The sequence below is a fragment of the Notechis scutatus genome, chromosome 5 (genome assembly GCF_049901735.1).
Source record: "Notechis scutatus isolate UNSWTSFEM ecotype Mainland chromosome 5, rNotScu1.2, whole genome shotgun sequence".
In the NCBI taxonomy this organism is placed as follows: domain Eukaryota; kingdom Metazoa; phylum Chordata; class Lepidosauria; order Squamata; family Elapidae; genus Notechis; species Notechis scutatus.
The window spans coordinates 63,785,545-63,804,085 of NC_142013.1; the positions used below are offsets into that span (position 1 = coordinate 63,785,545).

General features: G+C 38.7%; 1 protein-coding gene and 1 pseudogene across 7 annotated transcripts in view; both read left to right on the top strand.

Moving 5' to 3' along the window:
* The window catches only part of DMD (dystrophin), a 1,185,061-nt gene that overhangs the window by 1,067,358 nt on the left and 99,162 nt on the right, over positions 1-18,541 (top strand). For 6 of the 7 annotated variants that reach the window (XM_087966867.1, XM_087966866.1, XM_087966869.1 and 3 more), the window contains exons 64-66: positions 5,200-5,401; positions 7,003-7,088; positions 9,377-9,534. In XM_087966867.1, coding sequence (XP_087822993.1) covers positions 5,200-5,401; positions 7,003-7,088; positions 9,377-9,534 — 446 coding nt within the window. Of the gene's footprint in view, positions 1-5,199; positions 5,402-7,002; positions 7,089-9,376; positions 9,535-17,260; positions 18,207-18,541 lie in introns of those variants that run through there. The other variant, XM_087966871.1, reaches the window with a different exon arrangement.
* LOC148130512 (uncharacterized) lies at positions 1,717-2,854 on the top strand (annotated as a pseudogene).

The following is an 18,541-nucleotide window of genomic DNA, read 5'->3' on the forward strand; positions in this document are numbered from 1 at the left end:
TGATGATAGGTGTGAATTATCCACTTGCAGCAGTCCAGATAACATCAATTGAACAAACAAATTAGCTTGCTTACAGTACAGCAGTCATAGTAACAGAAGAACTGGGATTCAACAGCTGCAGCCCCCTAGAAAATTGACTGGAAAACCACAGTGGAAAATCAGGTTGGAATTGAAAATCAAGAGACTGCGAGCAGGTGCAAGCAACTTGAAGAATTTGCAGGAGAAAAAGCTGAAGAACAGCAAGATCAAGAAACATCTGATCAAAAAATACAGGCTTAGCACAAGAAAAATTGATGAAGCATTGGAAATTGTGAAGCAGATAACAGCAACAGCAAGAAAAATTGAAAGATACGAAGCCAGAGTCATCCAGTACAAACAAAATCAGTTGTTCCAATCAGACCAAAGATGGTTCTATCAGAGTCTGAATCAGACGGGGGATACGAAAATTAAAAACCCTGAGAAAACTGCAACTAGTCAGTTTTGGAAAGACCTGTGGGACACTATGAAATGTTACAACAAAAATGCTGGGTGGATCAGAAACTTTGAGATGAAATTGTCCAAGAACAAAATGGACCAACTGGAAATAACTACTGAAATGATGAGCAACATAGTGAAAAAAAAAAAATCAAGAACTGGACATCGCCTGGCAATGATCAACTGCATGGCTTTTGGCTCAAATACCTAACCAGCCTCCACACAAAAAATGGCCGAACAATTCAATGAGATGCTGCAGACAGGAAACGTCAGTGAATGGTTTACAGTTGGGAAAACCTACTAGATACAGAAGGATCCAGCAAAAGGGGCAACACCTGCAAATTACAGGCCAATAACGTGTCTGCCAACCATGTTCAAGCTGCTGACTGGCATCATAGCTGACAGGATCCAGGACTACTGAAAAGCAAATAACATCTTGCCAGGAGAGCAGAAAGGAAACAAATAAGGAAACAGAGGCACAAAAGATCAGCTCCTGATCGACAAAATGATTCTAGAGAACTGCAAAAGCCAAAAAACAAATCTGCATACAACTTGGATTGACTACAAGAAAGTATTTGATTCACTACTGCACATCAAGTGCCTGGATGTCATTGGAATATACAAATACATTGGCACTTTCACTGCAAATGTGATGAAGCACTGGAAAACAGAACTGTTTATTAGAAGTGAAAGCTACGGACTGGTCAACATCAAAAGAGGGATTTTCCAGGGTGATTCTTTGGCACCTCTGCTGTTCATCATTGCCATGACCCCCCATCAACAATTTTACAGAAAACTAACCTGGGTTATCAAACTACTAAAAATTCACAGAAAATCTCTCACCTGCTGCACATGGATGGTCTGAAGTTATATAGAAAATCAGAAATCGAAATCCAATCATTGACCAATACAGTTCAAATTTTCAGCACTGACATCACCATGGAGTTCGGCCTAGACAAATGCGCCACAGTGGCACTGAAGAAAGGAAGATTGTAGAAAGTGATGGAATCGAAATGCCCAATGGACAAAATATCAAGTGCCACCAACCCAAAGCCTACAAATAATTGGGCATACTGCAGCTGGACAATGTCAAACATGGGCAAGTGAAAAATGTGGTCAGCAAAGAACACACACAAAGGGTCAGAAAACTTCTAAAAAGCAAACTGAATGGTGGTAACACCATCAAGGCTATAAATATAATATAATATTTATTATAAATATTTATTATATTTATTATAATATAATAAATATAATATAAATCAAGGCCATACCCATCACCAGATGGGATTGTAAGCTGGACACAGGCAGAGCTGGACAGCCTAGATAGGAAAACGAGAAAACTGATGGCCATACACTGTGCGCTGCACCTGCATAGTGATGTTGACAGGCTATATTTGCCCAGAAGAGCAGGCAGCAGAGGACTTTTGCAAGTGAAGCAGACAGTCAAAGAAGAGAAGCATGCGCTGGCAGATTATGTGAAAGACAGTGTTGAACCAGCTTTGATGGAGGAAGCTGCTCAAAGTGCAGCAATAGGAAGCTGCTCAAAGTGCAGCAAACCAAGAATCAATACAGGAAAACAGCGATGCAAACTCGGGCTGACAGCTGGTGTAACAAAGCACTGCAATGGACAGTTCCTTGAAAAGATCCAAGGAAAAGTAGATAAGGAAAAGACCTGGTTATGGCTGACCAACAGAACACTGAAGAAAGAGACAGAAGACCTGATTCTTGCAGCCCAAGAACAAGCCATCAGAACGAATGCAATTAAAGACAGAATAGAAAAATCTGCTGATGACCCCAAATGCAGACTCTGCAAAGAAGCAGACGAAACCATCAATCACATACTGAGCTGTTGCAAGACAATCGCTCAGACTGACTACAAACAACGTCACAACACAGTCGCTCAGATGGTCCACTGGAACTTGTGTCACAACTACTACCTGCCTGTGGCAAAGAACTGGTGGAATCATAAGTCTGAGAAAGTGATCAAAAATGAGCATGCAAAACTACTGTGCGACATCTGAATACAGACTGATAAAGTTTTGGAACACAACACCCCGGATATCACGATTGTGGAGAAGAAAAAAGTGTGGATTGTCAACATTGCCATACCTGGTGACAGCAGAATCAACAAGAAACAACTTGAAAAAGTCACCAGATATCAGGACTTGAAAATCAAACTGCAGAGACTCTGGCATAAACCAGTGCAGGTGTTCCAGGGGTACTCGGCACACTGGGTGCTGTGCCTAAAGACCTAGGCAAGCACTTAAAAACAATTGGCGCTGACAAGATCACCATTGGTCAGTTGCAGAAGGCCACCTTACTGGGATCTGCTTGCATAATCTGCCGATACATCACACAGTGTTCAACTACTGATTTGTGATACAAAACCCAGCATAGTTATCTCGTTTGCTGTGTACACTGTAGTTTTTTGTGTATAATATTAATAATAATATAAAAATGATAACAAGTTTCTGGTCAAGATAAATAATGAAATAAATGTTTTTATTAAGTAAATTATTAAGAAAAAGCAACTCACATATGTTAAACATATTAAACTTAAACATATTTTCACATTGCTACTGCTTATTAGTGATGTCCCATACAATATTTAAGTAAGACTGAGCGACCCTTGGTGTTCTGTAAGCTTTGTTGTCTTCTTACAGATGTTTTATTACCCAAACTAGGTAACATCATCAGTGCTTGTAGGGAGTGGGATTTGCTCTAATTTTATATTTTTGTGACTGTCAGCATTGGTGGGAGTGGTCTTGGTGGTTTTTTGGTTGGACTGCTTACTGTAGCTTGTTTGATAGTTCCTTGATAAGGGCATTGCTTGCTGTTTGATCGTTGGTCTAATATTAATCTTGGTGTTAATCTCTGCTAATCTGGGTATTGATCATTGATGAAGAGGTGGTCTGGTCTTTGTACTTCCTTTTTGGCTTGTTGGTTGTCTCTTGAATGGTATACAGTTGTTGTTTATGTCCCTGGTGATGGCTGATTTGCCAGAGTGTCAAGTGTCCAGGAATTCTCTAATGTTTTTGGACTTGACTTGTCTAGAATGATCACGATTCCCCAGTTGGTGAAGCATGTCCTATGATTAAGTCTGTCCATGGATTGTTAAGTTAAGTTTTCATCATGTCTTCTGATTGCTAGTTGGTGTTCATGGATGTGTTTTGCTAGTCTTCTGCCTGTTTGGTTATTCATCAATAGCCCCCAACCTTTTGGGTCCCAGAGACTGGTTCTGTGGAGGGCAGTTTTTCCATGGACTGGGGAGGGTGTGGTTTCTACAAAAGAATGACCTCTCTTTAGTCAAATACACTTTATTTATTTATTTGTTTGTTTGTTTATGTGTTTTATATTGCTGCCTATTTGCCCATGGCGACTCGAGGCGGCTTACACAATTTAAAACCATATTTAAAACAAAAAATAAAAAAATAAAAAAACTAACAAAAAGAATCAAATAAATTAGTAAAGTATAATGTACCAAAAAAATTTTTGGGGGGGGGACCAACTCCTACCTCCCGCTCCGACTACAGCAGATCACACTAGCCATTTGATGGGCTCCATCGCGCTCTGGGTTCCCCAGGCCCGCTGTGAAAACCAGGTCTTCAGTGCCTTTTGGAAGAGTGCTAGAGTGGGGGCCATTCTAATCTCTGGGGGAATGATATTCCAGAGAGAGGAGCCACCATGGAGCAGGCCCCGGTGTATCTGCCTCAGGGATGGGACCCGCAACATTCCCTGCTTCCTCGCTCTAATGGGGTAGATGTGGCCAGCAAGAGATGTTCCCTCAGATAACCCGGACCCAAGCCATGAAGGGCTTTAAAGGTGACAATCAGCACCTTGAATTGCACCCGGAAGCAAATCGGCAATCAATGCAGCTCTTGCAGGAGAGGTGACACATGTGCACATTGCTCCCCATCCAGCCCCTAACAGTCTCCAGGCACTGCGAGAGGGAGGACACAGCAACATTTAACTCACCACAGGCTGAGACATACAGCTGAGTATCATCAGCATATTGGTGATACCTCAGTCTATGGTGACGGATGATCTCACCCAGCGGCTTCATATAAATGTTGAACAGGAGCGGAGAGAGTACCGAGTCCTGTGGAACCCCATAAAGCAGTGGACAAGGGCTGGATCTCTCCCCTCCTATCAACACTGACTGAGAGTGGCCACAGAGGAAGGAAGTGAACCAAGACAGCACAAGGCCTTCCACTCTCATCCCCTGAAGCCGCCCCAGGAGAATCCCATGGTCAATGGTATCAAAAGCTGCTGAGAGGTCAAGTAAGGCAAGGATGGATGCACTACCCCCATCCCACTCCCACCAGTTACACAGTTATTCTGCTGCTTAGTCCTTGAAGGGTTCACTCATCATTGATTCAGCCTCCCACTGGAGCTGTGAACACTTAACCTTAAACTCCTTTTTAAAAAATGATATATTGTATTTCCAGTTGACTAATAAATTCTGTATTAGAGGTAATGTCTCTTCATGATCCCAGGAAGGTGACTGATAAATTTTTGTTGAACAAGAAACAGCTTTTAAACTGCAATTGTGCTACAAAATCTGAGTTCGTTTGCTTAGAAAAAACAATAAGTAGAAAACACTAACGATAAATTTAAAATTTGTATCTTCAATTTAATATATTTGTATTTTAACTGTTGCTGAGTTTAAATGATTATTTTATCAGAGCTGTTTCCTATTAGGATTTATTTTTTTTGTCATTACAGTGGATCTTTTGAATCTGTCTGCTGCATGCGATGCCTTGGATCAGCACAACCTCAAACAGAATGACCAACCAATTGATATACTTCAGATCATTAACTGCTTGACTACCATTTATGATAAATTGGAACAAGAGCACAATAACCTAGTCAACGTCCCTCTATGTGTAGATATGTGCCTCAACTGGCTTTTGAATGTTTATGACACGTAGGTCTCAGTAGTTTTCTGTACCAGTTGATTGTAATAAACCACTGTTCATTTTTTTAACAAAATAACAACTGATAGTTGTTTTAATGGGAGAAAATTTGGGATTATTTTGAAATTCACAAAGAGTTGTTGAAAGTTACCATCCTCTATCTTAAAAACAATAAAATTAATTACACCATTCAATTTTGAAATTCTGTATGACCCTAGAATTAGAACTTATTACTTGTTAATTGGTTTCAATTGTTTTATTGTCCTATTCAAATACTAATACAATTATTAAATATTTTTGGTGCCAAAATGTAACTATGTTAAGTACATTTCATTGTAAGCTACTTCTCATAAACTAAGTGTATATACAAGTCTAATTGTATATGCAGAATTCTATTCAGAATTGGAAATGGATTATATTTATGACTTAGGAAAATGCTTTTAACTCTGAAAATATTACAAAAAGTTTCAGCATACAAATTATTCTAAAATTGTATGAATATAATTACTCATACGTAGTACATTGTACTGGGTTTCCTCAAAAATACAACCCACTCCGAAACAAGCCCTAGACCAAATTTCATGTCTGCACCTAATATAAACCCCACCCCCCAAAAAGCCCTAGTTAAACTCCGCCGACCATTTGGTTGTATGAGTTGGGTGAGGTGCAGGTGTAAAAATCAAGCTAGAGTGTGTGTGTGTGGGTGGGGGGTGGAGCTGCCCCAAGCACCCTGCACCTGCTTACCTTAGGACCATCACATCCAAGCCTCCCACACCCTGATACCTGTCATGCTGCTTTCCAACTTTTTCTGAGGCCACTCGCAGCCAGATGCCACGTGGCTCATCACACTGTGCCACTGCTTGCGGCAGGAAGCCGTGAGGTTCATCGTGCGGGTGCTGCCACTCATGGTAGGATACTGCGTGGCTTGTTATGCCAGTGCCTCTGCTTGTGGCAGGATGCCACATGGCATGCTGTGCTTGTGCCACCGCTTGCAACAGGATGCATGCCGCTCATGGTAGAATGCCATGTGGCTCGTGCGGGTGCCACCACTTGCAGCAGGACACCGCATGGTATATCCCATCAGTGCCATCGCTCACGCATGCAACAACACAAGGCACCACACAGTCTCCTGATGCAAGAGGCGGCACCAGAGCAACGAGCCATGCAGCATTCTACCGTGAATGGCAGCACCCACGTGATGAGCCTCTCAGCCTCCTGCTGCAAGTAACGGCACCGACACGATGAGCTACATGGTCGATGAGCCACATGGTGTCCTGCCATGAGCAGTTGTGAGCAGCTGAAGAATAATCAGTGCAACAGGTGTCGGGGCGTGGGAGGTGTGGCTGTGGTGATCGTAAGGTAAGCGAGCAAGACATTCCCCGAAAATGGTGCTTATTTGGGGGCTAAAAAGAAAATAAGACCTGTCTTATTTTCGGGAAAACATGGTATGTACTTACTCCAATATAAACTATTCCTCTGATCTTTTTTATTTTGTTTTTGTGCTAGAACTGGAAATTCTTTTTTATTTCTAGCATTTTAATAAGCTTAGATATAGGTATTATTATTTGGATCTACATTATTGCTTATTTATTTATTTCTTTAATATCAATAGGGGTCGAACTGGAAGGATCCGAGTCCTGTCTTTTAAAACTGGTATAATTTCATTGTGTAAAGCACATTTGGAAGATAAATACAGATGTAAGTAATGATTGTGTTTTATAATTTCTGCCATTTGGTATGAAGATACATAAATATTAGGTCAAATTAACTTTTCATTTTTTTTAGCAAAACTTAGTTAAAATATATTATGCAGGTTGTGCACTAAATGTTACTTAATGTCATCTAGTTTAGCTCATTGGCGATTATGGTCTTTATAGTTCACAAGTAACGAGTTGTAGAATGTCGCTGAATGACCTGTGATAGGAATAAGCCAGGATCCCAAGAAAAATACACATGCACTAGATGGCTTAAATATATAGATTGTGATTCCCCATTTTTAAAAAATATTCAATGCAGATACATCATGACATTGCTTCTAAAGTGATTTTCTAATACACATTTCTCTCCACTATTAAACTCAAAAGAGAAGTAACCTGAGCCTTCATTATCTTTCTTATCTATTATGATCTGTTTCTTCATTAATTGTTGTTACTTTTTAAATGTAAACTACCTTAGAGTCATTAAAAGGAATGGAATAGTTTCTGTTATTGACACAGATGTGTTACACAGCTATGCAATCCCATTTGTAAACCTTCAAAGCCTACAGAATTCTTGGTGGGAGCTTCCATCCCTGTATCTTCTTCTTCTATCTTCTTTTTCTATATACAGTATATAAAAATGAAATACTACTCATGCATCACCACAAAATCTCCAGAACCGTAAAGCCTACAAACTTGAAATTTGGCACATATGTTCCTCTTTCTCGAAATGACCATCAGAGCATTATTATTTTATATATTAACACGTTCTGATGCTAAGGAGTTCTACTCCCCCTCCCCACCTGAAAAGAAATCTGTTCCAAATGCAAAACACAAGCAGAGGAGTTTCAATTTCAGTTTTAGTTTCACAGCACCAAGCTTTAGTACAGAACAGTTGAGCTAAGCCACGCCCAGGCTCCTTGCTGTCTCCTTGCTCACACAGCAAATACTGCTTCAGTTTCCAAACAGCCCTCAGCTCTCTCACACACTGACAGGATGCTAGTCAGATGAATACCGATGGATGCTGGTAGGCAGAGGCAGATTTTTCCCCCTTATTTTCCTCCCCAAAAACTAAGCCCGACCAAAAAGTTTTATAGCGAAGCACAGGTATCGGGTTAGTATCCTATATGACTAGTGTAACTCCTTCTTGGGTTCTTTTTTATTATTATTTTTACTATTTTCATTAGCATATTTATTAGCCTATTTTGTTTACAATTGTTATTTTTCAGTGTGGGTTTTTTTCTTTTTTTTTCTTTATTCTTAAACTTTTTTAAAAACTTCACATTACACCTTGTCCTTTAGCTACAGGTATCCACCTAGTATCCTAGCCTTGTATCCTGAGGATCTTATTTTATTACTGCTAGAATGCAGGAGCGAGTTTAATCCCTCATATGAGCAGAATTGATATTTCTTTTGTCTTGGTGAAGGTCACATAGACACTGCCATGTATTTACAAGAAACTGGCTTGTCACAATTATTAATCTTATTTGCAAGCCAAGTTGCAAATTCTTCTTGAAGACCAACAAAATCTCATAGTATATCGAACATATCTTCTAATTATTTTCCGTATATATCTCCTTTTAGTATTCTTACCTAAATGGTAAGCAAATTATAGTAAATCCAAAAATGCACTGATAACCTGACACATGGAGGTTTTCTAGGGCTTTGAAAGAGTCTGCAGGAAATTGTAGATTGAATACTAAAATTTGATTGGGAATTATATTTATTTTAGCAACTAAAGAGAAAATAAAAGCTCTTCTAAAAACAGGTATATACAACATGAGAACTTTCCTACTGAAATATTAAAGAAGATGTAAAAGTAAAACCATATTATTTTTTCATTGCACTGAAATGTTTCTTACACCATGAAAAATAAAGATTATTCAGATCATGTTTTGGCAACTACATTAATGTCAAATAAATATTTCAGGTCTTTTCAAACTGGTCTTCCTTCTGTTACAGGTGTGTTGTATATTCACTTCAAAATACATGCAGTGTAGCAAATTCATAGTCAGTTGAATTTTACTTGTGATACCACTTTTAACAGTCCCTGGGCCTGATGCATCTTTGTAATAGAATGCATTTTTTTTCTTGGAAACACTGTATTTGCCATTTGACAAAGTTTCCTGGAAATTGTTACACCAAGATAAATAAAAGATTCAGAGTATAATGTAAAGTCCCATGCCTTGTACTTGTCTAGATTATTGCTATAATTTAGTAACATCATGTGCAATATACTCCAGTTTGGTTACATGAATTTTCACCATATTTTTTATTCCATGTTTTTAGATCTGTTCAAGCAAGTAGCTAGTCCCACTGGATTCTGCGATCAACGTCATCTGGGTCTCCTCCTACATGACTCTATCCAGATTCCAAGGCAGCTGGGAGAAGTTGCTTCTTTTGGTGGCAGTAATATTGAACCCAGTGTTAGGAGTTGTTTTCAGTTCGTAAGTGTCAGCGTTCCAAGTATAATGCACCCATAGAAAGCAGAACTCCAAGGCAGGTAGATTCCTCAAGGAACGATTTATTGGAATCATAATATTGGCACAACTGGTGAAAACTGACTCTGAAAGTTCCTGCAGTTTTCATCAAATTAAAAAGTAAAGTTGCATACTGAACCTAGAAGAAATTACTTTGGCGAGATAAGCAAAGCCCAGACCTTAGTTGCAAAGCTGCAAAGAAAAATTCTCCACTGACCCCATTTCCATGGCAGCAAGCTACAGGCTGGCTGACACTTATAGTAAATTAGCTCTCTAAATGTTAAATATTTGTGTGACACTATCTTATTTCAAAACTGATAAAAGTATCTGAGAAATATTTCTGTTATTATTTCAATTATGCTTCCAACACAATTATTTCTTCTTTAAAGAACAAAGATTGGTTAGTAATTGATACAAAATATTCCTCTTTTCTCCTTTTGATGTCTCAGTCATGTTTGATACTTTAGGTTATGACATTTTGACATTTTGGTTGGGTAAAGGATTAGTAGCAAAAAAGCAGCATAGCATTTTACTGATTCCACTTAGTTATTGTCTAGGTAATTTAGTCTAGGTAATAAATATGTACTATATTTAAGAATGATCAGAAAATAGTTTCCAAAACCTGATTTTGTTAAACTGTTGTGAGGAATCAATTTATGGAAGATCTTTGGATTTTTCATAGTCTATCAAGATCAATACCCATGGGAAGTGTCTTCATTAGATTGAGGATTTGGTCCCCTGAAGGCATGCTTTTGATCTGTTTCTTAATGATTAGAAGTCACTGGTTATCTGTATAAATAGCATTTATTAGTTTCAAGTCATTCCAATCACACCTTTTCTTAGAAAGGGCAAATTTTTCTTCTTTGACTGAGAACATAGCCACCTTTCTCAGTTTTTTTGTATCTCTACACCAATATAATTTTGTATATCACTCAAATTTTTCAATTCAAACTTCTCTGATTAGCAAATTCTTTTACCTGTGACACATCTTTTGCAATGAAACAAAGATCATCCACAAATGCTAACAATTGACAACCCCCATCTTGTAACTTTCCAATATATATGCAACCATCAGCCTTGCAACTCTTGAACCCAAGACCCTTCAATGCCGTATTTAAATAGATATTCCAATTTCTGGCTGACTGCTTCAGCCCATAAATGGCCTTGTTCAATTTATACAGTGTTAGGATTTTTTCTTTCATACCCTGGTGCTTGAACCATGTAAATTTCTTCCTCTAATTCTTCATTGAGAAATGCTGTGATTATATCAAAATGCCAAATTTTATGATCACGTGCTGCTGCCAATGCTAGTACCACCAACCTTATGCTTTCACTCTTTACAGTAGGCGTAAATACCTCATCATAGTGTACGTTTTTCCTCTGTGAAAAACCTTGTGCCACTAATCTTGCCTCATATTGGATGTCATTGTTGGCTAGTACTTTCTTTTTGTATACCCATTTACATCCTACGGCTTTGCAACCCTGTGGCAAAGTCATAGATGCGAATACTTTATGTTCAGCCATGGATTTTATTTCTTTGTCCATGGCTTCTTTCCACTTGTTCAACTTTAGGTAATGCCAATACTTGCTTTCACTTTTGCCAGGTCCATTTCTATCCCCTGATTTGAAATGCGATAGCCAAGATTATTTAGTGACTCTTTATGGAATTCGCACTTGGACAATTTCACATACAGCTTTGCATCCAAATTCTTATCAGTTTTCTCACTAACTTGATGTGTTCTTCTAAAGTTTTGTTGTAAATAAGAATGTCATTCAAATAAACCAGGACTCCTTTATACAAATATTTTTTCCCAAAAGTTTTTTATTTTTTTAATTGTATGCATCTTTTCACGTGAGCAACATGTTTCCAGGTTATAACACTTGTACATAGTCATATTTTCATTTCCATTAATCTTATATAATATTAACTCGTATCATTATCCATTTCACTCATCTTTAAATACATTTGCATTTCATATTTCAATTCATTAATTCAATATCAATATCATTTCATCCATATATAAGTTTTCAAATCTTTATCCCCTATTATTTCCATTTTCAGCTAACCACCTATTTTATTTTACATTACACATCATTATTATCCTTAGTTTTCTCTAAGCCGATATATAATAAACAATCTAAAGAGTAAAAATATAGATAAAACCAATATATTTAGGATCCACATGGTATTTCCCATTCCCCTACTTTAATCATAATAGAATATTCTCATTATACAATTCTAATATCTATTAAGTAATCAACTGTATATATTCAACTGTATATATTCCCTCCAATAAATCACTAAAATAAGCTTCTTAATATCTCTCATTTTATCGTTACTTTACTTATAATCATTGATAATCATATCTTTTTTAAAAATTCATTTCCATTCCCTTGTTTTGATCCTTTTGGCTTTATTATTTATTTTAATTTTAGCCAACTTTCCCTTTCTAAATTTCCCTGGTCTTCCTTCTTTCCTTCTAACATTTCACCCATCTTCTCTCCCCCCCGCTTTCCTGTTCTCTTTTTGAAGTTTCTTCTTGTATAATTTCTTCTTCTTTTGTTTAATCCTGGGAGCGTTTTCTCTTTTATTTATTAAGTCAGTCATCAATATCATAGCTTTAATTCTTTTAGGGTTTTTTGGCAATGTCTCTTGTTCTCCATGTCTGTCTGAGCCTCTTTCTTCTTCCTTTAACTCCGCCTCGCTGGAATTTCTTTGTTCTTCAACCATCACCATTATTTTCTTTTCCAATATTTCCAATAATTCCCTTCTTTCTTTCAACATTCCTTTTACCATTTGTAATTCCAACTTAAAGTCTTTGCTTATTTCTTCCATTTTTATAGTAAATTATTAATATTCAAAGTCTTTTTTTTGCAATCCTTGCCAAAAGTCTCCTTTTATCTTTATTTCTTTTGTTAATCCTTCTGTCTTTGTCACAATCAACACCCAACAGTCCCAGTAAATTGCATTTATATATCCTCTTGGTAGAATTTCTCCCCCTTTTTTCAAAATTTCTGGGGTTTTTATTATTTTATTTGTCTTTTCTTTCATAACAGTTATAAGTCCAGTAATTTTCCATATAATTTTGTAGGAAGAAAAAGTCTTTGACTATTAGATGGTGCTCTATATCACTTTCCACTTTTTAAAGTTCTTTTCTTTTCTCTTTTAGTTATATTAAACAATAATTTCCAACCATTTCCACAATTAATTTTCTTGATATTAACCAATTCCAGGCAAGTCCAGCATTTAATTAACCAATTCCAGGAAAGTCCAGCATTTAATCAAATGCCTAATTAATGCCAATTTATATCATTCAAAGTTTAGTCTTCAATTTCATTATAGCTTTTTATGAACCAATTTTGTTTACCTTGTATTTTTCTCTTTTTTTTCTGTTTGCCGCTGTGTTACTCTTACGTGAGGACACTTTCTACTTCTCGGGGTTATTAAGAAAAAAGAAAATCAAGTTCTTTTATCTGGTTGCACGTCATTCACCACTTCACTGCTCCAGCACAAAACTTAAATCCCAGCACCTTTCCGTTTTCAGGGCAGCCATTTCTCCCTGTCTTCCAGGGAAGAAATACATAGCCAGTGAGGGGAGATGCGGCTCCCCTCGACCCAGCTGGTGGTCTCCCCCTCTTCATCCACATCTCCGAGGTGGGTCAGGACACCGGTCCTGTAAGGACCCTTCCGACAAGGGAAACACGGACCCGAGCCATGCACGATCGCGGTCTCTGACTGTCGTCAATGGAAGCGCCATATTATACAAATATTATAGTATATTATACAAATATTGCTGTAGTACATCATTTATCAGTTGCATGAAAACCCCTGGGGCTCCTTGCAATCCAAATGGCATTACCCTGAATTGAAAGCTGCCTAAGGGGCAATTGAAAGCAGTCTTCCATTCATCTCCTTCTCTGATGCAGATTCAGTAATACGCTTCGTGGAGGTCTAGTTTGGTAAACACTTTCCCTTTTGCTAAGTGTCCTGAAATGTCTTTTATGAGTGGTAGAGGGTAGGTGATGTGAATACTCACAGTATTAATTCCTTTAAAATCCATGCATAATCTCACCCCCCCACACCCATCTTTTTTTTCTCTTTAAATAGCACGGGGGCTGCCACTCTGGATTTTGCTGGTTGGATGAAACCTCTGGCTAGATTTGAGTCTATGTAGTCTCGTAGCTCTTTTATTTCCTTAGGTGTCATGGTGTACATCTTTGACTTTTTGTAATTTTTGTAATTTTGCCCCTTCTATAAACTCTATGGCACAGTCAGTGTGGCAATTGGGGAGTACCACATTGTATTCCTCCTCACTGATAACCTCAGCTAGGTCACAGTATTGGATTGAGATTCAAGGAATCCTTGGGGGTTGATCAGCCAACACTACTGTTGAATCCTCATGGCTGTCCTGTAATCCTGAGTTGTCAATGTGGTTGTTGTCCTGTTCAGGAGGTGGCTCAGGACAGAGTGCTAATTTAATTCTCCTATAGCCGCCCTACCAGCTTATAGTTGGTCACCATTTGTCTAGCCAGGCAAGACCCAGGATTACTGATTGGGTCATTTGGGCACTACTATGAACCGGATTCACTCCCAGTGCTTCCCTACAGTTAGTTTTACTTTTTCAGTGATGTGCATGGCCGGACTTCCCCCTATCATGGATCCATCCACTTGTTGGAATTGAATGGGGGTAGTTAATGCTTTAGTCTCTATGCCTAGGGTACACACAGACTGGGGGCTAATGAGGCATCGTGAACTGCCGGTGTCAATAATGTCTATGAGCCTTTCTATGCCTGTGCAGGTAACAGTCAATATTCCTTCAATTTTAAAGGGTTGGATGGTTCCAGTTACCACCAGGTCATCTTCTCTGTCTGAATCCTGAATGATGGGCAGTCCTGCTGCCAGACTTCCCTCCCCTGTGAGTTGTTAGGGGTTAGGGACCTTGATGGCTTGGCACAAAAATTTGCTTTTCTCTGGTGGTTTTCTCTGTGCCTTTTTCCCATTAGGGCAGGGGTGGGATTCTACTGGTTCGCACCGGTTTTATAGAACTGGTTGTTAACTCACTGGTAGTTCTAAGAACCAGTAAAACTGACCCCTGGCTGTCTCCGCCACTCCTACGAGCCAAAAACTGTTTTTTTTTTTACTGTGCATGTGTGGACATTTTTTGCATATGTGTGACAATCCTTGCCTCATTCTTCTCTGCCCACCCCTCCCTTCGCTGGCCCTGGTCCCCGCCCCTATCGGCCGCTCCTACGCTCCAAAAAACTGGTTTTTTTACAGCACATGCATGACATTTTTCACGCATGCGCGACAATCTTTGTCCCATTCTCCCCCGCCCCTCCCTTCATGACCCAGTTATTTGTTATTACGTGTGCGTGACATTGCGCGCATGCGCAACAATCGAAGACGGCATTCTCCCCTGCCATCAGCCCTGCTCTGCAGTTTCTGGCCCAGTTAGCCATTATTGCGCATGTGCAACATTGCACACATGTGCAATAATAGCTAACTGACTTCTACCCCACTCCACCCCGCCCCTACTTAAAGCACATGTGCGCTACCTACAAAGATTTTTCCGCCCAGTGCCATCGCTCACACCAGCAGCAGCAGCAGCAGCAGCAGCAGACCAGCCAGCCAGCCAGCCAGCCATCGCTGCCTGCCTTCTGCCGTCCTGCTGAGTGAGTAAGGGCAAGCTGCAAGCCCTGGTCGCCACCTCCGCTAACCACCCTCACCTGACCGGTCTGCCTCCCAGGCCCTGCCTTGCCTGGACTGCTTCCTGCCGCAGCTGCTGTTAAAGACAATGCAAGCCCCGGCTGCCGCTGCTAGTCATCCTTGCTCGCTTGGACTGCCTACCCTGGCCTCCGAAGACGCAGATCGGTAAGTACGACCTCCAACCCAGTTGCCTACCTGCCAGCACCAGCCTCGGTTGAGTGCCGATTCCTGGGATGCCCACCGACCTCGCTGACGCTCCCTGCCTTGCCTGCTGCCATCTCCCATCACCTGCAGCCCTCCATTGTTGCTGCCTTGCCTTCCCACCAACAATTGGTGAGTGAGGAGGCAAAGCAGCAAGCCCCGCTGGTCCCCTACCTCCTCCTGCCACCGCCACTGCCAGCCCCGGTCGAGTGCCGACTCCCGGGCTGGCCACTGCTGCCTCGTCCACCCAGCAGCCGCCATCTTGGCTAGGCCGGCACCACCTTCCCTCGCCCGCCTCGGCCCAATCTTCAGTTACATACAGTGTGTCAGTTGGTACTTGTGCACAATCTCTGCAGTTTTCCCTTCCAATTTGCATTAATCCTTATATCATAAATCCACTATATATATTTATATTATTGCTATTGTTAATTACTTACTAGACTTTACTAATATTACATCATTTATGCGAGCAAATCACTATTTTTACTTAATCTACTTTATAATGTTCAATTTCATCATCACTAATTATTTTATAACAATATATCCTTACTTTACCTTACCTCTGTAATTCTATTATACTTATATTATAAAGTATTATAAAATATTTCATAAATGAGAATTGTATTGTTACACTGCTGTTACATATTGATACTTAAATATCAATAAGTACAGCAGTGTAACAGAAAAATTATTTAAATTTCTTTGTATTGGCTTATTTCTAATTTTGTTAATTATATCAACATGTTTATAATTATCAACCTTCTGTATTTAATTTATACATAGATCATTCTCTATCATTTATACATAGATCATTCTCTGCCTAATTTCTACCTTTTATCTCTATCCATTTCAGCACATTGTAATTTTTTTATTTCATTTTCATCTATGGGGATCTCTTGGTTTTTCCACTGTTGTGCAAACATAATTTTAACTGCTGTTAACACGTGTAACATTAAATATGTATTGTACTCCCTTTATTTATGTGGGTACCAACAAAAATATTTTTGGTTTTAAAATTTAAATCTATATGTTGCTTTACCATTTTTGCTAACCTTGACACTACATCCTCTTGAATAGCTACACTAGCAGAGCCCAATACTGAATTCATATATTCCAATTTTTTAAACTGAGGAATAAATTTCAGAAAAAAAAATCAGTATTGGTCTGTGAATGTGCCTATCAATTCCATTCTTAATCTAACTTTTTAGATGATTTTGTACTATTATCTTTTTTTTGTACTGTACTACATAAGGCTGTAAAAAGCTTCAGTACATTTTTAAGCTGCATTCTAAAAAGGTTAGGTGACCAAACATGGCTTCCCCTGGCTTCTCTCTCTCTGCTATAGAGAGAGCATTCCATCCTGGATTGTTGGTCCAGGTAAGTAGTCTTGGCTAGGAAAGATTTTTGTGCCACTACTGGCACAAAATAATAAACTCCCTTGGTTTGTTAATAGTATTTCCATTTTAAGTGTTTCTTTTTCAGTTAATGAATTGTAATTATGAAAATATCAGCCATTCTTTTATATACACAGTGCAACATCTTTTTTATAGACTGTCATTTTCAAATCCACTTTCAGTTCCGTCTCATTCTTGTCTGGTGAAACTTGTTCCTCTTCCATAACATCTTTTAATCACTAACTAGGTATAGTGCCAGGGACGCTGAGAAGTAACTGAATATTACTGATCTCCGTTTCTCGCCTGCTTTCTTCGCTTCCTACTCCCTTCACCACTCAACTTACAACAACAATCGAGTCCAAACCACTACATTGTTGATTTTTTTTTGCAGCATATTGCCAAGATGAAAAGGCAAAAGAGTTTGTCTGCTTTCTTTGGCAAGAAAAGAAAAGGAGATCCAAAAGAGTCACAGCCACAACCATTGGAGTCTGAGGAAAGCAGAGCCAGCACATCATCCATCGAAGAAAGCGGAGCCAGAACATCATCCACACCACGATCAGAGGAAAGAGCCAGCACATCATCCACATCTCAACCAGGGGCCAGCACATCATCAGATATTGGAAGAACTGAATCAGACATTGAAGGGAACCTTCCTAACTGCTGGACACTGCAGCAGTACAATAATTTTAGGGAAAAATATGATGGACTGGATGTTTCCCAGAAAAAATTAGGTTGCAAGCATTGCAGAAGATTTGAAATTTCGACCAAAGAAAAAAGTATCTACGGAGCTAAGGAGTGGAAGAATTACCAAATTGAACCATCAGAAAGGAGTAAAGAAATACAACAAGCTTCCCTCTGAAAGAAATTGAAGGAACATTTCTCATCTAAGGCTCACAACATCTGTACAGAGAAGTTGAAGCAATGTGAGCAAGATGTCATAAGCAGGAGATGACTGAGAAATATCTGGGTAGTACATGTAGAGTGTTTACTACAGTGTATAGTCTGGCACAAACGTGCAGACCATTTTCATATATAGGAGATCTGATTGAATTACAAATTACAAATGGTTTGGATTTGGGAACAGGGTTGCATTCACGTAAAACTGCAGTTGCAATAGTAGATTTCATTGCAAAAGACATCAGGAAACATTTATTTAGCAAAATTATTGAGAAAACTCGCAAAATCTGTTTGATAATTGACAAAGCCTCAACAATATCTTCCAAACCAGTTCTTATACTGTACTTAAAAGTTGAGGATCCAGCTTTCTCACCAACAATTTTCCTTCATCTAGTAGAATTAGATAAACAAGATGCAGAGACGATACGTTGTTCGGTTATAGAAAGTTTGAAAAAAGTTGTTTTAATAAGTAACTTTCGAGAAATATTTTATTTTTTTTTTTTGATGGAGACAGTTGTTATGCTTGGGAGAAAATCTGGGGTAAGCACTAGGATAGCCAAAGAGTTTCCAAATATTATAATATGGCACTATTTAAACCATTGTCTGCATTTTGTTTTAGATGATTCTATTAGGGAAATAAAACAAATCAATCATTTTTAAATTTTTATTGATAAAATATATTCTATTTTCCATCAATTGAATAAGAACCTAATAGAACTTAACAAAATTTCCGAACAACTTGAGATTGAAATTACAAAAATTGGTAGAGTTTTTG